The sequence below is a fragment of the Python bivittatus genome, unplaced genomic scaffold (assembly GCF_059951505.1).
Source record: "Python bivittatus isolate LINGU-HERP-01145 unplaced genomic scaffold, Pbiv_v1 ctg000700_np1212, whole genome shotgun sequence".
NCBI lineage: Eukaryota > Metazoa > Chordata > Lepidosauria > Squamata > Pythonidae > Python > Python bivittatus.
Window position 1 is genome coordinate 8,079,588 of NW_028277098.1, and position 22,469 is coordinate 8,102,056.

Here is a 22,469-nt window from a genome sequence, read left to right on the forward strand (position 1 = left end):
GGCTGAAAGTCAGACCGAGGCAGTGCGGTGGAGAAACTGTAAATAACAACAACAGGCGATGGCAGCCTCCCTCCTCTCAGAGACTATGGAGGGGGGTCGAAAGGAAGATTCCTCGACCAATCCCTCATTCCGTCGACGCTGCCAGCTTTTACAGGGGCTGTTTTACAGGTTGTTTTGTCCAACCCCCCAGCCCCGCCCGCCCCGGTCAAATGCTAATGCCAAGAACTGAAGTTTGGCCTGTGCATTTTCTGTGAAGTTGTGACTTTTAACCTGTGGGTCTTGCATCGAACATTGCAGTATCTTTCCATGCTTCACTCATTTCCTCCCCCCACCCCACCCCACCCCATTTCCCCCACCTGTTCATTGTATTTGCTTTGTGCAGTTCAGGGAATTTAAAGTTACACAAGACTCCATAAGGATTGCTTTGCACAGTGTAACTTGCCCACATGTTGAGTAAGCCTCACTGAGTATATATGAGCCCCATACTCACCTGGGAGGCCCACTGCCAATCCTGTTCCTCTTCCTTGGGGTTGCCAGCTTCATTATCTCTTTTGAGAAAATAGGAACAGGTAGAAAGAACCGTCACCTAAATTGGTTTGTTTGTTTGTTTGTTTGTTTATTAAATTTGTCCCCCGCCCATCTCCCCCCAATGGGGGACTCTGAGCGGCTTACAACACATTAAAACAATAAATAAATATACAGTTAAAACGTATAACAATACACCTTCACAAAAAAGGAAGGGAAAAAATCCAGGAGGCCGGTGGTTCAAGGCAGCAACGCCAGGCCACTAAGGGACTAGCCAACCCCACACTTGATGATTCCCCTCCTTGCCCCAGGCCAGATGGCAGAACCAGATCTTCAGATCCCTCCAAAAGGCCAGGAGTGAGGGGCCAATATCACCTCCAGGGGCAAGATATTCCAAAGGGCGGGGGCTACCGCAGAGAAGGCCCGTCTTCTGGACCCTGCTAGTCGGAGTTCTTTTGCCAAAGTGGTCCGGAGCATGCCCTCGCTGTGTGTTCGGGTGGGACGGGATGAACTCGTAGGGGAGAGGTGGTCCCTCAGGTAACCTGGTCCTATGCCATGTAGGGCTTTAAAGGTGATACACCTTTAATTGGATCCGGAAGCAAACCAGTACCCAACGCAGCTCTCAAAGCAGTGGTGTTATATGGGTCCTTCTTCAGGCCCCAAAAATAGCTCGCGCAGCAGCATTCTGGACCAGCTGAAGCTTCCGGATACTCTTCAAGGGTAGCCCCATGTAGACCGCATTGCAGTAGTCTATCTGGGAGATAACAAGGGCATGAGTGACTGTTCAAAGGGCATCCTGATCCAGGAAACGGCATAACTGGTGCACGACCCAAAGTTGTGCAAAAGCCCTCCTGGCCAAGGCTGCCACCTGCTCTTTGAGGAGGACCCCCAGATTACGCACTGGGTCTGTCTGGGGCAGTGCTACCCCATCCAGCACCAACGATGACAAAGTCCCAGATACAGAGGAGCCATTAACCCACAGCCACTCCGTCTTACCAGGGTTCAGCTGAAGCCTGTTGTTCCCCATCCAGACCCTCACAGCCTACAGGCACCACAAGAGGGTGGTTGCTTTTCTTCTGCAGATGACATATCAGTCAGTTGCAATAAAAGAAGCAAATAAGTCAGTACAGGTAGGGCTAGGTGGGCCCGTTCAGGGAGGAGAAGCCAATAGAGAATAACTTTCTCATGTAGTCCAAATCCTGGAACCATCAGCGTAATCTAACTAGCATCTAACTTCCATCCATGCCCTCCAGCTCTTCAGTTTTGGTAAGGTGAATGGGATTTAAAGATTGCATTAAAATGGCAATTAATAATTATATCCATATTAAATTATATCTTGATTTTCAGTAAGGAGTTAAGAGAATAATGTTAGGTACTTTGTAAAACAGTGTCACCTAACTGCTCATAAGAAGCTGTTTTTCATGTAAATCAAGACCTCTGGCAGTAGCTGTCTGGGATTTTAGATAGTGGTCTTCTATCTGATCTCTAAACAACAAAACACCTGGAAATGGTGGGAACTGAACAGAGGACCCTCTGCATGTATAAGAAAGCACTGCTTATGGTTTGTAGTGCCCACAAAGTGCAAAGAGAAAGGAAAGTTTTATTGGACTGATTAACAATATCTTGCCTTTGCTAGATTTGGTTGTGGTTGAAGCTGGAGACAAGAAAATTAAGTTGTAAATTGGCAGAACACCTCTGCAGTTCATCATAAATAAGCAGTTCTCAAGGTGCTGAAGAATGGACATGGAAGTGAATTGGAAATCTGACAAGAACACTTGTGGTACCAGAGAGAATAATTCAGATGATTCTAACTGTAGTTCTCAGTGGGTGGGTCAGGAAACTGGTCTTCAGCTAGATATAGTAGAAGATTCCTCTATCTCCCACCCCAGAGTGCAGTTCAAATGGACAGTCACTCCAGCTGGATTACCCTGTGGAACTGCAATGTGAAAAACATGAAGGTCATGGCATGTACTGTCAGTGGAGTGATTTGACCACAGCTGGAATCTTCATCACTTCTAGTACCAACTTTGACCTACAATTTGAGGATGAGAATCTAGAGCTCCTTTTACCTGATAAAATAGTCCTGGAAAATATCAAAGTGGATTGTGATGACAACATAATTACAGACTCTTTTGATGAGGATGACTTGACACCTGCATCTGGGGAGGGTTTGCCATACTTCTGGAAGGAATGTGGAGTTATTTTCCATGATCTCAGTAGACTAAGAGGTATCACACAACCAGTCATTCATACCAATGCCACATTGGCTACAAGGAATTCTTTAGTGTGGCCAGCCTGAGAATGGACAAACTTGTCCACTCAAGTGACAGGCTGTACAAGTGCCCAGAATGTGAGAAAGGTTTTATTCATAAAGTTGATCTCTGGAGGCATACACTGCAGAATGTGCATAAGATAGAACAGTCAAAAACTGAGCAATGAGTCTTTGGTTGCTGTACCATTAGTGCATCAGAATAAAAACAGTCAAGGAGTTGCCTCCCAGATATGCTTTGAAGAGTCAGGGAGAGAACAGTTTAAACCCTATATTTGCCCTAATTGTGGCAAGGGACTTCATTCATTTAATATGCACTCCAAACATAAGGTGACTCATTGCCAGAACAAGCCATATAAACAGTGTGGGAAAGCCTTTGTCCAGCTACTCAGGTTGAAAAGATATCAGAAAATTCACATTAAGCAGCACCTTTTTGATTGTGAAGAATGTGTGTGTGTATGTGGGGGAGTACATTTACATGATTGACATCATAGCATCAGCATCCATATAGGAGAGAAACTCTATTCTTGTACGTACTGTGCTCAGGATTTTACTGAGTCAGGTTCCTTGAGGAGACATGAATGCATTCACCAAATAAAACATCATAGTGTCACTGGAGACTTTGCAAGGCAAGGTGGAAGACAATATTGTTAAAATATTGTTTCTGCCAAACTCAAGGGGTACAGGTAGTCCTCACTTAGCAACTATAGTTGGGACTGGCAACTCTGTTGATAAGTGCCACAGTCATTAAGTGGAAAATCACATTATTGCAACAGGCTAACGACGTAACTTCCCATTTGGTCATTAAGTGAATCACTGTGGTCATTAAGCGAGACATCACATGGCTGCAACTTGTGATTTTACTTCTGTGTTCTCCATTAACTCTGCTTGTCAGAAGCCAGTTGCAAAGTGCCTGAATGGCGATCATGTGACCACGGGATGCTGCAACAGTCATAAATGTGAGGACTGGTTGCAATTTTTTTACACCCTCGTAACTTTGAACAGTCATTAAATGAGGCAGTTGGTAAGTGAGGACTACCTGTAGAAGCATAAATGTGTTCTCATAAAGGACCTCTTGTGAGGAAGTTATAACTGGCAGCAGCTTGTAAACCACTTCCATATTGTGAAAAAACTAAATGAATATGCCTGTGAAGTCATCAGGAGTCTAGCTCAGCTCAAAGAAGACTACCATTGCTGAGGTTACACATGGTGGAAATTGAGATTCACATCTCAGTAAAATGCAAAATGAACAATACTTGCTCATATTTTTAGTCATTGAACCACTTATTTCCTTGTTTGATAGGCTGAAAAAGCTGTTCTATTTATTTTCATATAGGAATAAATATGCAATGTCCTGTTTAAACTTGCTTGTTTTTTCAAATTCCCCGTGAACTAGCTGGTTTCAAACTTAAACCTAAGAGAAAAGAGCATGATCTAGACTTCATGGTATTCATCTACTATGACTGATTACATTATACCCCTTCAATGTCCTTTCCAGCATCCTCCTCAATATTGCAAGGGATTCTGGGAGCTATCTTCCAGCTTCTGAATAACTTCTAAAATTATTCTTGTCCCTAACAAGTGCTTTATGTGTGCAGTTACCTGTGAATGTCTTTACCAAATAATGGCACAGGAAAGCCGTATCAGTCTACAAACAAGAGCAAAGTAGTCAAGTAGTAAAACAAAAAAGGGAACAATCTTGTACAAATGTACCTGCTACTGATGTGGTTTAGTAGCATTTTTCTTGAGGGACTGCTGTTTAATGTTCTCTGATTACATGGAAAGGAAAAATGTCATAACCACTGAGAATTTTTTTTGTGAAGGAGAATTTTGAGGACAGGGCAGAAAGACTTTATCACACCCTGGACTTTTGTGCTACATTTTATTTATTATTTATTTTATATACTACCCCAAACTTCAGCCTCTTGGCAGTGTACAAACAATTAAGGAGCAATAAAAACAGGAACTTTTTTTAAAAAAATCTTTATTTGGGGCCAAAGACCTGCTGAAAAAGAATCGTCTTAGACACCTTCTGAAGTGTCAGAAGGCTCCATGTACCTCTGGGATAGTATATTCTCCAACGCTGGTGTTGCTACAGAGAAGACGTGCCTTCTGGCCCACATCCATCTGACTTCACACAAAGATGGGACCTTCACCAAGCTTTTGCTTGATGACCAGATCAGACAGGCAGAGTCATGTTTAGTGATGTGGTCCCTGATGCATTCCAGTGTTACAGTGTATAGAACTTTATAGGTAATAATCAGCACTCCAAATTGGTCATCAAGCCTAATGGTAGCCAATACAGCATCTGTAAGATAGATCATAACAATCTTCTCCGGTTAGGAATCTAACTGCTGCATTCTGCACCAGTTGCAGTTCTATATCATCTTCAAAGACAGCCCATCATGGAGTACATTGCAGTAATCCAGTCATGCAGTGATCATGGCAAGTGTTACTGCTAAGGCTTCCTTTTCCAGGTAAGGCTACAACAGGTACACTAGCCAAAGCTGGGCAAATGCTCTCCTGATTATCATCTCTGTGTTCAAGCAGGATCACAAGTCCAGGAGGATCCTAAAGTCATGAACCAGCTCCTCAGTAGGAGTGTGACCCCCACCTACAGCAACCACTGGGAGCAATGTTTCTAGAAAGCCATGATATTTATAGATGAACAATGCCTCCATCTGTCTGGGATTTGATCTGAACATCCAGCCCCTTAACAGCCTCAGGTCCAGTTCAAGACTACCCAAGTATCAGTGGTCCAGCCTGGAATGCTAATGCATAACTGAGTATCATTAAAGTACTCATGACACCTCACCCCAAACCAATGGATGACTTTTCACACTGGATAAGTTTTATGTGGATGTTGAATAACATGAGAGAGTAGACCAAACCCTGTAGTATTCCACATTGGAACAACCACAGGCATGAGCACTTTTCTCTCTTAACCAGTAACTGGAGGTGCCCAGCCAGATGGTACCATTGCAGAACAGTGCCCTGATCCTCAATCCTTGCAGGATACCACGGCCAATGGTACTAATTGCAGCTCAGAGGCTCCCCCATTCAGGTGCCTATGAAGATCATCCACTAGTACAACCAATGTGGTTTCTGTCCCATGACAAGGTGTGAATCCTGATTGGAAGGGATCCAGATAACCAGCTTCTGGGATGTTCTGAATGGAGCTGATGCTCCATTCCTTCTCAACAACTGTCCCTCAAAATGTCCATCTAGCTTCTTCATCATTAACATTCCAAAGCAAAGGATGGAAGTTAGAACCCAATACTATGAGCGATTTAGTTGGATCTAGATGTAAGCAAATAAACTAATGAAACAGGATTTACATTGACATTGACTAATCTAAGTGCTGATTTCCAACCAGGGTTGTTTACATTGGAATGTACCTTGCAGGTCATTAAGTGCAGGCCTTTGCTCTGCACTGGATCAACAATGCAAGAAGCATTCCAGTGGATGCTATCCAGGCCTAACTTAAATATCAGCAATATGGGAAAGCCATCTTTTTTTCATTGCAGTCTGTCCCACTGCTAAATTCACTTATTTTTATATATTTAAATTTTTTATTTTCCAAATTTGTACCCACTTGCCCCCACAAAGTTGATCTGCAATGGTTTGGGGAAACAGGTAATGCCTTTATTTTAAGACAAAGGAACCATAACAACAAAAACAATTATACCACATTATTAAAACAGGGAAGTGGTGGTCTCTCCTTTTTTAGGTGAGCAAGTGAGGCTAGGTAGACATTTGTTGGGGATGCTTTAACTGGATCCTTGCACTGAAAAAGGGACTGAACACTGAGCCCTCTAAGAGTAGGCAGGGCCAAACATTTCAGGAGGTTGGACTGCTTATCACTTATCCTGGCTGGAAATTTTGAAATTGTAGTCCAGCAATTCTGGAAATTACCAGATTGGAGAAGCTCTGTTACCCAGTTTGAACCCTCATATATTTGGGGGGGGGGTGCTTTAAAAAAATGCAGGGTCTAAATAGGGTTCCATACCTTCTAATACTGGATTTCATTTCTCCATCTTGTACTGTGTCTGTAAACAGCACATCTGTGAAGAAGAAAATGCTTGGAAAGTTCAACAGGTCCACTGCTCTATCCTGGTATCAACAATGTCTCAGTTGTAATCTTCTGGAAGCAACAAGATAGTTATATAAAACTGTACATCTTGCTTGCCTAGTGGCCTTCCAGCTTTTTTTCAACATAGGTGTGGTATCCTATAACTTGGTGCCGGGGAAGGAACTTTTCGAAGCCTGGCGGCCAGGCTGTGCAAGCTTTCTTGCTCTATTCCATGAAGCAGCAGTAGGCCTGCCTTGCTTGTCCCTGGCCTCTGCTTTCAAAGGTCTACTCCCTCTGAACATAGATATTCCACCTATCTTTAGAGCGAAGAACAGAAGAGGAAGCCTACCCAAACTCCATCTAGCCCACTAGTGCCTCAGGAAAGGGAGAACTACAGCGACAGTGATGGGAGACAAGCACATCACAAACACCAGGCAACTTGTATTCAGAAACTTCGTTTATTAAAGTTATAATGGCCACCGGTTCCAACACATTCTGGGCAGCTTACAAAATTTGAGATATTTTGAAACAGAGGCGGTTTTATTTCAAACGCATGGTTACCAATCACAGTGGATAGGTCTCCTGTGCCTTTGAAGTACAAGGACCATGTGTCCTTTCTTATAAAGGACAGGCCTTTATTTCAGAAAGCTGTCTTTTAGATCTATTTAATTTAATTTATTTTCTCGGTTTTGCTCTTGAATTTTCCTTCGTAAAGCAAAGTGATAAACGTAAACATTTTTTTTTAATCCTTATGAACCTCTTTCACATTTGCCCCTTTTTCAGGTTTGTCCTGTATTTTTTCCCAAGAAAATACCGTCACTGTACAAAGGGAAGCTCCTGGGATTCTGTGAGGTAACATTTTATTTTGCCCTAGTTCCCCCCAGTGCCTCTGTTTTCTTATATTCACATATGATTATGATGATGATGATGATATTTTATCCCGCAGCAAGCTTTCTTGCAGATATGCTGGATTCCGTTCTCACAGTTCTCAACCACGCGGGAATGAGCAAGGAACGTCGCCCAAAGCCAGGTGTGTCCTATTAGGGCATTAATCAATCGGGAGGGACCAGCACTACCGGCCCTTTACTTCCCAATGAGACATGCGAATAAAACGATTCCGGGCCCTTTGAGCAAAGGAAGGACGATGGTTAGTTTCCCAAAATCTGGCGAGCTCGCAGCGAACGTGAGGAAGGTCGCGGAAGGCGGCCAATGGCTCTTGAGAGGGCGCAGGGCACGCCCACCTCTCTCCGGGCGTCCTCGCCCAGGGCAGCAGCTGTACTAGCGGGAGTTTTGAGGCGGCTGCGGGCGCGCGGATCGCTTCGGCGCCATTGGCGTTCTCCGCGCGCTGTGGTTGGAGTGAGCTGGCGCGAAGGCTAGCGAGCCGGTGAGTGCCAGGCCGGCGGTTTGGATTGGCTCGCCGAGGGAGCTGCTTTGGTCTGGGAGGAAACTCGAGAGCCTGCGGTCCGATGACGAAAGCTGAGGTTGGAACAAGGGGAGAGCTTTGGGGTCCGCCGGAGGAGTTCGGTCTGGGGAAAATCGCCTGCAAATTGCCCAGATGGGCGCGAAGGGTTGGGAGGGAGACGTGGGAGTCGAGTGGCCGAATAAGACGGGAGGAAGGGGTCCCAGTTTTTCTTCCTGTTGGAGAGCTGCACCTGGGTTTGAATTCTCAGTTCCTCACGAAGCTTGAAGTACAGGAACAATCTTATTTTCATACTCTGCAATGGCTCTAAGGCCGCTGGAGGGTCCTCTCCTTGCCGTTTCTTTCCTCTGTTGGATCAATGTGAAGGCTGCTCCTTTCCGTATCTATATCAGAAGCTTTTAGGCCACCCTAAAAGTGTGCCTTCTTGTGCAGCGGCCTTTCCGACCTATTGCCTTCCAAATGTATTGAAACTGCCATTTCCAAATTTCCAAGCCAATGCCCTCTTTGGTAAGATGTTTAGCGAAGCCATCCTTTCCTTTGAAAACAGTTGTCCGGCCAGAAAAAAATAAAAGGGGATAGGCAGAAGATGGTCAATCCTACATGTATGAGAAAAGGATGAGAACTCCCCCCCCCTTAAAAAATATCTAGAAATATGGTAGTGAAGCTTTTTCTGTCATGGATGTACAAAAGTCTTAGAGAAATTTTAATCTGTTTGCTTTTTTTCCTTTTCAAAATGTGCTGTATTTTAAAAGAGGGAACTTATACATAAGTTTATATTTTATAAATGTAGCAACAGGATGAGTTGAAGTAGAATGGGGAGAGTTCTTTATTACCATATTAATTGTTACATTAATGTAATTGATAAGTTTGAAGGAGGGGAGAGAGAGAGTTCCACAGAAGGGAGAATGAATGGATAGACTGGTTGTGTGCAACTATTCCCTCCGTGCCTGGAGATGTAGGAAGAGGCATTTGGCTCTGTGCATATAAAATGTAAGTCCTGCCTTATATAGATTCACACCATTCCCCCCACTAGCTTAATGCTACTAAAAGTGTACCACTGTTGGGAATAACTGCTGAGTCATCTAATGGTAATTTGAAGCTGCTGTTACCTGTGCTAAGTAAGGTTGCTACAGCAATTAAATGCTTGCATTAAATTGAGGGCAAAGGTGCAAAATCATCTTGACTTACATCTTAGTTGGACTAGAGTCATACCAATCCAAATTACCAGGCTTATTTCTGGAAATTTGGTAACTAGTCTTGGAAGGAATGTAATAGAAGGAGTTAACAACACTGCAGTCCTATCAAGTAGCACTTCTAGCTTCACACTGTGTATCTTTTCTGCACAACAATGCAGTGGCTTAAGGTGAGAATGAGTGTGATGAGTTTAGGGTATTTTTTTTCCCCAGTGTAAAAGGGCACATTTCCAGAGTGCTACACTTGCTTCTCTTATTCTGAATTGCTAAGCTAATGGGTGTGCTTAAAAATTGAAACAATTGAGCTTTATCTCCATTTGCCCCTTATTGCATACATTCCTGTTTGCAATTCTTTACCTTTCTCTGATTAGCTTTACAGCTAATCAGAGAAAGATAATGAATTGCAAACAGGAATGTATGAAATATGGGGCAAATGGTGGTTTGTGATCCACTCAATTCAGAATCAAAGCTAGCATAGTTAACAGCATTAACGTTGTCCTATTCTTTTCTGCAATTTTAGATTATTTTCTTCCAGTTCCACATTGTTAGTTCTTTGTTCAGAAGTATATTTAAATATATAGAGTTTTCTGAGGCTTGACTTTTATCAGTCTCCTGCCTGATACAGAAAGAGACCAGTTAAGTGTAGTGAGACCTAATTCCTCAAAAGCATGCATCAGTACACAAAATAATCTATTAGAGAAAGGAGTGCAACTGAATGTTGCGGGGGGGGGGGACTTCCCAACAGTAAGAGCAGGTTGGCAGTAGAATCAATTATCTAGTGGAAACTAGATAAACTTTTATCATACGTGCTTTGATTTGGAATCCTGCACTAATGGGTGAACTTCATTGACTAAATGGCTTTTTCCAACTCTATAGTCACAGTCTACTTGTGTTTTTTTTTTATCAGAGCAGGCATAATATACTACAATAGACACAATATACTTGCCATATTTAGACTTTGCCTGGACTTGGAAGCTAAGTAGGGTTGGACTAGCTAGTACTTGGATGGGAGATTAGCAGGGAATCCTAAGGCTAGGTTAGGAAGTTGAAAAATATACCGGAAGCAGAGAGTGGCAAACTACCTCTGTAGTGTTGCCAGGAAAACTGTGTGTGGATCTCCCCATGAAGTCATTAGCTGTTGAAGTCAACTCATAGGAGACTTTTCTTTTTAGTTTTGACTACACAGAACATTATACCTGCACTGATAAAAACTATATAGCTTGTCAAAGTGACCACTGGTGCTAAGGTACTAGATCTGTTTGGATTTTGCAGTAGTATGTTACTTCTTGCTGTCCATAAGTTTATATGAACTGTGATTCTATTCAGTAACACCCTATTTCACATTTACCTCCTCCAGCAGCTAAAAGTATAGCAGTGGATTTTCTATAAAACCTGTCAAAGTTTTATGTACCTATTACTATGAGTATATATGCACATTTTGAACCAATGTTTACATGTTCTTTATTTCTATAGAATTCTGTGTATTGCAGTTTTGTGAAAAGTGTCATAAGGCTCTGTAGTGCAAATTTGCTGCACCTCAAACAACATTCAAGATTCTCTGGGAGAAAGCATGATATTTGAACTACAAAACCAAATTCAGCTCTGTGAAGCTTCAGTGGAAGTGTGGATAGATGAGATGCTGGCTAAATGGTCCTATACTAATACAAGGTTTTCCATAATGCATTTGGACAGAAGTCCTGCCCCTTGTCCAACACAAAGAATGGGACTGCTCAGCTCAACAAAATACCAAAAATGTGTAGCACAGCACCATTGCAAACCTCTGCAGACGAGCCCTACCCATAGAAATGTTTGTACAGCTTGGTATTTATCTCACAAGCTTGTCCTCTTTCTAAAAACACAGAAAATAGATATAATTAATTTAGTACAATTAATTTTTTCAGCACTTCGTGTACATTTTAACTAATTCAAATTCTGTAAGGTGGATCAGCTTTATTATCCCCACTTTGTAATGGAGTTGTGAAATTGTGTGTGTATGTGTGTTCCAAAACTCTTGGTGGCAGAGATGTAACATGGATGAGAAGCTTCTGGTCTTTCCCTGTATTTTTACATTACAATAGCCATTTGCAATATTATCTATATCTTTATCAAATAAAGTAGGTACCTTTGGCTAATAATTTAATGCAGTAGACCCTATGCCTGTCGAAGTTAAATAGGGAGAAATACTTCTGTTAAAACCTGAATGCAAGATTGAGTTTAATTGTCTTGTGGCCATGGGCTGTTGCAACATAAAAGGAAATATTTATTTACCCAGAATAATATCAGATGAATTTATTCACCTGGTAATTCATAATCCTTTTCTCAGTGTGATTGCTTATGCTGTTAAAGCAAAAGTTGTAACTTTATTAGGCATACGTTAATGCTGCAAACCAGCACTTGTGACTGTAAACATGGTTTATGGATAAGAATTAACAATGAACTAAGGAATATTATAGTTAGATGTGATTGAACATCATCTGTGATAGGAATGTTGCCTATTCAAGGTCTGGTGTGGCATCTTTCAAGTCACTAGAGTGACTATATCTTTGAAATACACACACACACACACACACACATTTTTATTAAGTTGTATGGTTAATTTAGATACTTATTTCAGATAATATAAAGCTAGCGGATCTCCAAATTTTTTAACAATACAGAGCTGAGTGTACTTTTGATACAGACGTGATCATAAGATCACATTTCCTTTTTTTCTTTGAAGGCAGTTTGATAGATTTCCAACAATTATAAATAGTTAACTAGAGGAAAATATGACATTAAATTGAAAAAGTTGAGGGACACAATGGAATAATGTATGAATAGAATGGATAAGCTTTTTGTAAAGAAATGTTTTTACTTACATTTTGCGGATGCAAATCAGCCACAGTTAAGCACTCTCAATTTTCAGTACTGTAAATTTGACCAAATCAAGTGTGTGCTTAATTCTTTCACTGACATCAAGGAGAATTAAATGTGCCTAAGTGAATCTGGATGACCAAATATCCCTAATTATGTCTTATCCAAATCAAAGATGGATTGCCACATTATACAAATCTAACAGTGGTGTATAGAGTATGTTTGCAATTATTCCATTCAATTCACTGAAACCAGTTTAAATTTATTTAAAATTCACTTTTGTTAGCATTTTGCTCTTATTTTACAATGGAATCTTTATTAGGATATTATCCTTTGACTTGAGATGAAATTGGAGTTTCTACTAGTGAATCCATTTCTACTCTCTTCATAGGGATAGCAATGACATTGTGAAGATTGCAGACAAAAGCTATCAAGATCACATGATGGAGATGCAACTAGACGGTAGATCTGAAGGTGATGGCTGTAACTTCAGGGGAGATCAACTGAGTGATTTCAACAGCATTTCTGATTGGATAGGTCATAAAGCCAGTCCTCAACTCAAGATAAAGGAAGACAATTTGACACCTTCCTGTCCTGATATACCTTCCTGTCATGTGGGTTTTTCTGCAAAACCACTGTGTGGACAAGAACAAATATTTTCAACAGTATTTCCCAAAACTTCAACTTATTGGCGACAGCAAAATCCATCTACACCTGGGGTATATGTTCCTGTTAGGATAATTTATAATCCAACTTCTGAAGGTAAAGATCTGGAACATCAGTGTTTTGAACGTTCTAAGGATCTTCAAGGACAAAGAGAAGAAGAGGAGAATTTTATTATTCTTGTTGACTCAAATGAGGATGAGAATATATCACCTCAGTTGGGGAAAACTTTACCTTGTCGTTACAAAAAATGTCGGAAATCTTTCCAAGATCTTACCAGGCTTCAAGAACACAGGAAGCTACACATGGCTGGGAATTCATATCGGTGCCCCCTTTGTGGCAAGGAGTTTTTTCGGGCAGCTAATCTGCGAATGCACAAATTGACCCATACTAAAGAGAGACCACACAAGTGTCCAATATGTAACAAGGGTTTCATTCGCACTGCTGATGTTTGGAGACATCTCCGCAGCTTTCACAAAATAGAGCGCTCCAGTGTCGTTTTGGGAAATGCAAACATACGGAATCAATGGTGCACGCTGAAGAAAAATCAGGATAATAAACGGAATCCTAAACAGTTGGGCTCTGCTGTCAGCAATCTTGGAAAAGAAAGTTCAAAGCAATATCTCTGCCCAGTATGTAACAAATCTTTCAGCAAATCTAACTTGCTTTCCAAACACAAAGTGATACATCGACAAGAAAAGCCATACAAATGCAAGGAATGTGGCATGGCCTTTGTCCAACTGGCTAGATTAAAAAGGCATAATTTGACACATACTGGAGAGCGTCCTTTCTCCTGTGAAAGGTGTAACAGCACATTTACACGTTTAGGTTCATTACAGCGCCATCAACGTATACATACTGGAGAGAAACCTTATTGTTGCCCTTATTGCAATGTGTCCTTTACAGACTCGGGAACTCTGAGAAGGCATGAACAGATTCATAAAGTCATCCAAACATAGTGTTATAGCTCTAAAATTAAACTTTATTTATCTGCCCTCAAATATTGAGAAGCAACCCATTCGCACTCCAGATGTACAAAGAATCCCCAGCTCCTCTACATAGATAAGTGCACACAATCTGACTGCAAGCCATAATCAGCCAATACCCGGAGTTGCTTGAAAAGTTATCATTAAACTGTATTTTAAACATGACGAGGCAAAAACTCTTAAACACATTAGGAATAATTCTGTCAGATATTCCAATAGTAGAAAATAATTCTGTCAACTGTATTAAATTAAAATTAGATTTTCTCCTAACTACACTCAATTTTGACATGCTACTCAAAAGGCTAATTGTGATCCTCACTCCAAGAAAAGCTGTTTACTCTCATGTAACAGAACAAAAAGATAGTTTTCAAACCAACTTGGATGTCATTTCAGACTGCAGCTGGCAAGATCTTCCCCACTTAAGAAAATCTAGCCAGTGGGGCAAGGAAGACCTATACTGTAATGTGGCACATTATAGATCTGTTTTTTGTCTGCTGTCCTACTTTTCTGCTTGTAATGAGAGCTGTTCTTACCAAATAACAATGAAAATTGCATCCTCCAGTAATACTGATGTCATATCCATTCTATTCCTTTTTCTCTGTGTGTATACACACACACACATATTCACTTCATGACATGGTTACTCCTTCATGCTTAATATTTTATATCATCTTGATCACTTATCTTTTGATGATTGTCAACCAATTGTAGGAGTCATTTGAGAGTGCTAGGCCTCAGAGAGTGAGTGGGGGAAAAGCCTGTGATAATTGATACGTGGGGGTACATTCATATATAGAGGTAATCACTTGATGCCTCAGGCATCAGCATATACTAATCTATAGAATGGAGTCTGAAGGCTTCAGAGGATCATGACCTTTGGTGAGCATTTTTTTGGTAAATTTAAAGAAACTCAGTGAAATGTTTGCTTACTCTTTTGATCTCAGGTTGTCCAACTGTTTATATTTTTTATAGCCGTGACCTGTTTACTTGATACATTAGTCAAGCCAACTTTTTTAACCAACTTTTGCTTATAGAATTCTTGGTCTTTCTTAGTGGCCTTTTCTTTATGACATGTCTTGAAATTTTGGAATCCTGGAAATTCTTCTAATGCTAATTCTGATATGTATCTTACTCTCACCTTTGGTTCAGCTAAGGAATTAATCTGGTGGAATGAAGATAAAAGTGCCAGAATTGCATAATAAATTGTCATTACAACTGAATATTTACAGTATATTTTTCTTATATTTCTATCAGCCCGGGGAAGGGTAAAGAGAAGTGAGTTTTCGCAGCTGCAAGGGGCCTTGAATCTAGGTCTCCGCAGTCCTAGACCAACATCTTACATTTCAAATCATAAGACCATTCCTTCAGACATAACAGTTTGGGTCCATGCAAATGGTATCTAAACCAGCCTTATATACTGTGTTAAAATACTATAGGCAGCATTAACCAAGCAACCCCAAGTCATTTTACTGTCTAATGCAAAGAATAGTAGCATTTCACACACATTCCACATTCCATGTATGGTACTGCTGGACTGGAAACTGCATCATGCTTTAACTATGCTTGATGGGGCAACACCACAGCTTAGGGTGGTAAGCGATTTAATCTGGCCCACATTCTAACTCACTATTTTGCCAGCTTCTCTATCCACACCAAATCTAGTCCTGTTCTCAGTATTTGGAATTTATCCTATTCCAATAGAAGAGAATGTATGTAGCTGAAGTTTGAACTGTGGAGTCCTTGGTGCTCTCTGAGTGTGGTGGTTTGCTTGCAGGCGTTTCATAACTAGGTGGGGTACCCACACTCACTAGCACTGATGATACCTAGTTGGGTAATGAAATGTCTGCGAGCAAGCAACCAAACTCAGCACCAAGTACTCCACATGTATCTTATTGATGGACATCATCCTGAGTCCCTTTACCCAATTCCTATCCAACATTCTGTTGGGTTGGAAATAAACTAAATTTAAAAAATGTATCTTGATTACCTTTATAGAGCAGAGAGAGAAGTAAGCAAACAACCAGTGGCAAACCTTTATGGAGAATATTCCATCCAATGGAATATATTTTATCTTTGTTACCCCATGTGTGGGGATGCCTCTGGAAGAGCCTTAATCTTAGTGGTCCCATCTGTGAAAGGACTAAAACTAACCCATTCCAGCTCAGGATAGAAATGGCTGGGAGGAAGGCTCAGGGACAAATTGAAGGCAACTCTCACTTTCCTTAATGGTAGGTCTGGCTCTTACATTGTTTTGAATCTCCAGTCAAATAGAATCATACAATTTGAAAATTGACTATGGACAGTGAGAAATATATTTCTCTCAATATATCTTTCAAGCTTTGCTCCTGACTATGGGGTATGATCTGATTCATGCTGCTTTCTGCAAAGCCAAAGAGTAAAGTAGCTTCCTTCTCCCATGGTCAGGCTGAATGGAGACAACGGGAACTATAATAGAACACAATTTGGCAGCCCTGGTTTGAAAAGACTACTATTGATTGCTCAATGGAGATGATGGGAATTGTAATTCACTGTAATTCAGGAGACCCAGGGTTAGGGAAAGCTGTTCTAATCACTTGCAATGGAGTAGAATTAAACCCAAACATAAGTCTTCAGGATGCCAGACCATACTTTCTTTTGCCCTCTTCCTCATTGGATCTTCACATCAGCCCTGCATAATTGGTTCAGCTGACAGAGTGGCAAGTCCAGAGACATTAAGTGATGATTCCTGCTGATTTTGTAAAAACATCCAGGTAATTTTCTTAGTAACATTCTTTTTTTTCTTTTTTTCTTACAGCCCTGGTATTTCCTAATAGTCTTCCATTTGAGTACTGCTCAGTTTTGACACTGCTTAGCTTTTTCAGATCAGATAAATTATTTATTGTCGTCAGAGGATTATATACAGAAGTTAACTCTGCTCCTGTATTCCCACAAGAGCACCAATTAGGATGATAGGTTTCCAGTTGTAACCTCCTTTTCTACAAAATTATTCATTTGTGGGACTAGGGACTTCATCCCAAAAAAGTCCAAAGGAAGAGCAGTGAATAATTGTACAGAATGAAACATGCTCTTAGAAACTCGGGTCCTCTTAGTTTCAGGCATTGTCCTATCCAAAGATTGCTAGGGAATGGGAAGAGGGGGACCTGCAGTTTATACATATCAGCTACTTATGGCTACAAAACCATGTCTCCTTCACCTGACCTAAATTTCAGAAACTCTTGAGAAGCTCAAATATGTGTACTAGAGCATAGTACAGTAGACATCATTTAGCAACCATAACTGGGGGCAGAAAGTCATTAAGTGGTCAGTAAGTGAAAAATATTACTGCGACTGTGCTTACAGTTTTACTTCAGCTTTCCTTTGCCTCACAAAGTATATGACTTCAAAGGCAAGGAAGGTTTCTGGAACTCTACTCATGAGAAACCAAGTAAAAGAGCAAACTTTAGAGCCCTTTATCCCCACTCCTCCACCCTTTGGAACACTCACCCTGGGATAATTAGCAAGAAGAGAATTGATGTTTGTATTTACATTCATTGGAGAGGAAGGGATTATAAGAGAATAAGCTGGCACACAATGGGGAATACACATTGAAAGAAATGCGCTAGCACCTGCTGTTTGCCTAGCACACTCACTGAGCTGCTTAAAAGGCAAACAAAAGCCTTCAGTGTGGAACTGATTAGGGTCTTCTCAGTTTCAGATAGTGTGAGCTGCCAGAGGGTTCTAGTCAATTAATTAAGGTCACAGAGCTGAGCTTGTTAACTTGTGGTTAACACCTTTTGGAGAAGCACTGGGCTGCTGAGAAAAACAGCTCAGGAAGAGATAGCTTGTTTAGGCTTGCAGGGGGAGCAGAGAGTCAGGCACAAGACAAGACTTGCTAACTAACAGCAAACACATGGCTGAGAGATGCTGGGAAGGTCATAAATGTGGACATTGGTTGCAAAGCTTCTTTTTCATCACCGTTGTAACTCTGAATGGCTGCTGTCCAAGGCAGTTGCTAAACAAGGACTACCTGTGTCTCACAATGTGTTTAGCCAGATCAGCTGAATACCAGTGGCTTCATTTGCATTAAATTATTCACGTGATTCAACCTGTTCTATGAAAGCAATCAATTTGGTTAGTTTTCTTATCAATACCTTGTGTGAATCCAGAAAAAGTTTTGTTAATTAAGCATGTGGCTACTGACTTTTATGCAAAGTATCTGCAAGGGTCATAACACTATACCCCAGCTTTGGAGAATTATATAAAATGGTGCTCCTTTTATTGCTTATGTGTAAGACAAAAGTTATCTATTTCATCACTGCTTTCAAACCAAAGGTTAATTTTTCATTTCTGGGCAAGAGGAGTAAAAACTGTCTAAAGAGTCAGCAGGATTTGTTTGCTGATGTTTTAAAACATTTCTTCATTTGTATTTGACACTACAAAGAAAATAATAAAGGATTGCCCCTATTTGCTGTGAATAAACCAGTTGTTAAATTTAACAACAACAAAATATATGGATGCAGTTCTTCACACTACCAATTCTAGAACTTTTATCTGTTTTATTTTACTTGTTTATTCTATCAAACTAACAAATGAAGTAGAATAATATAGCTCTATTAACAGTATAATGTAACCTTAAAATCAGCAGTAGAAGCAACAGCAAAAATAATAAATTTTAAAAGCACCTGGGAAATTATAACTCTAAAAAACTGACTGTATTGTCCGAAAGATGTCTTCATTGCCCTTTGTCAGAAGAAAAATAAGCTAATTGAAATTCAACACACCAACAATCATTGCTGCAAATCTTGTGTTCTCTGATATTTCAGCCAGTCCCCCTATCTGAAATATCCACAGTTCTTGATGTCTTCATAGATTCCAGATGGTCCAGATATAGCCAAGAACATCTATATCTTTAATACATAGGAATTGATCCAGAGTCACATTAACAATTCTGTTGATTTCAGTCCACAGGCAGCAACAGGACAAATTCAAACTATGTGGGTTTACAGTATATTCCAATTCCTAAATGCATCACCAACATTATTATTGATATCATTCTCTGAGATATCCTATATAATTGTGCCAACATTTTTTTAGATTAACCTCATTTTAAGATAACAGGAAACTGGTTCCATATTATTTAAATCAACCTTCCACTGTTTTACCAGGACAAGACATTCCAGCTCATTATTCCAAGTTTGCACAAAATCATATCAATTTTGTCAGCTTTCTTCAACTTCATGTAAAAAAGGGTTACTGGTTTAGGAGCCACCATTAATTCCTCCATAACTTCAAAATATTTTGAAACTTCAGAAGCAGAAATAGCATCTGGGCCAAATAGACTGACCTGAGTTGAGCAAATGTCAAGAAGTATTGTAAGATCAAGTATACATTTAAGCCAATTCCAGAACTAGACAGCAGATGGTGACTTTGTCCCTCCAATGATCAGAAATACTAATGACTGAAAAGAATGCAAGTGGGCTGACCATAAGCATATGTGCAGAAATCAGTCCATTAGATGCAGTTTGTTGCTACATGATTCAAAAAGAGCTCTTCGCCCTGGATAGAGGAAGGAGTGCACATTTGAACAGGATGCTACCTTACATCTGTGGTAAAAGGCAGCCCCTTTTATGATTGAGGCCCGATTTTCTGAGATTTGCACACCAAGGGTGAGGTAAGGCTGCGGCAGCCAGTGGGACAGAGCCCAAAGTACGTAGGGCCCCCCATCTTGTCTCTCTTTCCCTCTTTTTTTCTAACATCATCTCCTTTCTCTTTTTCCCTCCCCTCTCTCTACCAGCATCTGCCTGAGAAAAAGGGAGGTTGCTCTATGCTGGACATTCACAGAGAATTTCTGACATCAGTCTGAAGGCATAAGAAATTCAGCTGCAGACTGCCTGTGACCCAAAAGCTGCAGAGTATATCTCATCCCCCTTGTAAAATCATCCACCCTCCAAACACCAGTCTATCTGATTTGCCTTCTGCTTCCACCTCACCCCTGTCACCAGATATATCCATAAAGATGTCATAAAGCAGCAATGACCTCTTGGGACTGCAAATCGGAATTAGTTGTGTCATTCATGTTGATGTACCCAGGATATTCAATGAGATCTACTCGAAGAATTTTCTCTTGCCAGAGGCAAACCAAAGACTCTTTGAAACTATAACCCATAACAATGAGTGGTGTGATCAAGTTTCCTAGTACTAAATAGTTAAAGGGCAAAGCTCTCTGTACTTTGAAGCTTTGTTTTAGAAAAGTACCCTCCTGGCAACCTAAATTCTGGGCCAAGAAAAGCTGACTGAACACAGCAAATTGTTACAATTGCTGGTTTTCATGAATTATTTTGCTGTTCATTTTTATCACAGTCAAGTATATAATGACAATTCTGTTGGTAGCCAATAAGAAAGGCAAAAGAATATAAGGAGCATGAAAAGGCTGCTTCCTGGTCACTTGAGATTTTAAAGGGCATTTCCTTTAAAAACGGACCAACGCAATTTTACAACATGATTTTACAACCATAAGGACTGGAAACTTCAGTACAACGTTGAGATTTCTCAGGTAGCTTAGTGCTTTACCCATGAATACACCTGGTTAATCTGACACATAACCAGGGCAATTAAGGACCTAAGGGCTTCATTTGTACAAACCTCCTATAACTAATGTAAGTTTGGCTTGTTTGTAGCTTTGCATGTTGTGCAAATCCAGACCATATGGTTAGCTCATGGTTTAGCACATAGTAAGAACCCAGGAAGTGCCTTAATTCAGAACAAGATTCCCATGTTGTCAGAATGCAGCCACTCTGCATTTTCCTAATGCTCTTGCAGAACCATACATTCCCTTCTAAAGACAGAGTATATACTCTGAATCATCCTGCTCTTCCCATCCTTTGAAGTTTGGGATATGGAGAATTATATAGCTCCTCTTTTTCTTGTGATGCATGCAGTAGAGAGGAAGAAGTTTGTAGTTTAGAGATGTGGGTAGTCAAAGGTAGGGGTTTTGATTCTGATGGATATATGGACTTGAGCATTCAGATAATGGGAACCTGGCTGATAATGCTGCTAGCTGTTTTGCCCAGAATGACCAAATCATAAGGACTTTGTGTATCTATCCCATTTATCTGATGGAGGCTGGGCCAAAGCTGTACTTAGGCCTCTCTCCCTCCCACCCTTGATGTAATGGTTGCATTGTGACTTTAATTAGACTATGTTGCTTACTAAGCTAATACAATATAGAAGGAGCACCCTCCAAGAAAACTCAACTGTTCTTTGCTGACATTGTTTGGCTGCAAAGTAAGTGGGGTGGGGTGGCAATTAAAGATTTCTGTGCAAATATTATGGCCCAACAGGTTCAGGTCTTTTTAACCTTCTGATTCTTGTTCCCTCCAGGTAGATACACTTCCATCCAGGCATCTTGGTAACATGCACTGTCAGCAAAGTGGATTCTTTCTGGTGTATGGAAGACCTGCTATTTGATAAGCTGCATTCTTAGGACAAAGTTTAGGATTCTTGGGGATCCATTCCATAAGGCACTGAGATAGTCATTCTCCTTTTCAGAACTTTTTTTTTTTTTTTTTAATACTAGAAACAACAATACAAGCATGTAGGTCATGGAAGAACTCCCTGAATTCCCCATTTCCTAGAATAGATATATTGATTGCTCATTTGTGGGCTTGGCTATTACCCATCAAGGAGCTGAAAGAGATAATGTCAAGTCCTTTCTTATGATGAAGTAATTGCCTTGGGGCCCAGATCTTGGGAGATAATGCTCCAAGAGGCAGGCCCTCTGCTTACTAATATTGGGAAGGGTTGGGGGAAGCTAATTATTGCAGTAGGTCCCCCCCCCAACTTTTGGATTCTAATTAGCTTCTAGGGGTTGATGGAAATTGGCCCCTTGGCTTTGAAGAGGGAGGCAGGGAAAAAAACTGGGCATAAGCCAGTAGATGGCTTTTGTGTAACCTGGATTTCTTGATTTGTTCTTTGTGATGTCAGCATTTTGGAATAAGCAATCAGATTGGTAAAGTGTTCTGAAGAGAGCAGGGGTCATGATTACAGCAAGTCAGCACTAATCTCTTGCTCATTTAGATACAGTCCGAAGATGAATATTGAACACTTTTAGCAAGAGCCAGGTTGGCATGCAAGAAGGAAAAACAATTAAAATCTGATGAATCTGGCTTAAATTTAAAAAGCCGCTAGGATTTTGCTCAATATATTTTCCTCAACTTTCTACCCTCCCCCCTTTTGCAATTTTTTTTTCAAGCTGATAAAAATCTTTGCTGAAATGCTGCTTCCATCACATAAGCATACACACTAGACCCACCTACCCCGCTAGTGCCTCCAGATTTATTGGGATTTTACCATTCAGATTTTGCAATGGCCTGGAATTCTAAAAGTTGTAATTCCAACACATCTGGATGGCACCATGTGGAGAAGGCAGCATTAGAATTATACTGCTATGTCTTCTAGCATGCATTTTCTTCAAGTATTTCTAGCATCTAAACATTTTGCAGTCTTGCAT

General features: G+C 40.6%; 1 protein-coding gene, 1 long non-coding RNA gene and 1 pseudogene across 2 annotated transcripts in view; 2 read left to right on the forward strand and 1 right to left on the reverse strand.

Moving 5' to 3' along the window:
• The first annotated feature begins 626 nt into the window (after positions 1 to 626).
• On the forward strand, positions 627 to 4,595 carry LOC148214125 (zinc finger Y-chromosomal protein-like; annotated as a pseudogene).
• Positions 4,596 to 6,888: 2,293 nt separating this feature from the next.
• Positions 6,889 to 22,469, reverse strand: part of LOC148214126 (uncharacterized) — a 79,418-nt gene continuing 63,837 nt past the window's right edge. The window contains exon 5 of the long non-coding RNA XR_015798436.1: positions 6,889 to 8,821. This is a non-coding gene — a long non-coding RNA (uncharacterized LOC148214126). The remainder of the gene's footprint in view (positions 8,822 to 22,469) is intronic.
• Positions 8,821 to 21,528, forward strand: LOC112542656 (uncharacterized). Its single transcript, XM_088153793.1, has one exon. It carries the CDS (start codon positions 12,773 to 12,775, stop codon positions 13,952 to 13,954), a length of 1,182 nt encoding a protein of 393 aa, XP_088009919.1. The 5' UTR covers positions 8,821 to 12,772; the 3' UTR covers positions 13,955 to 21,528.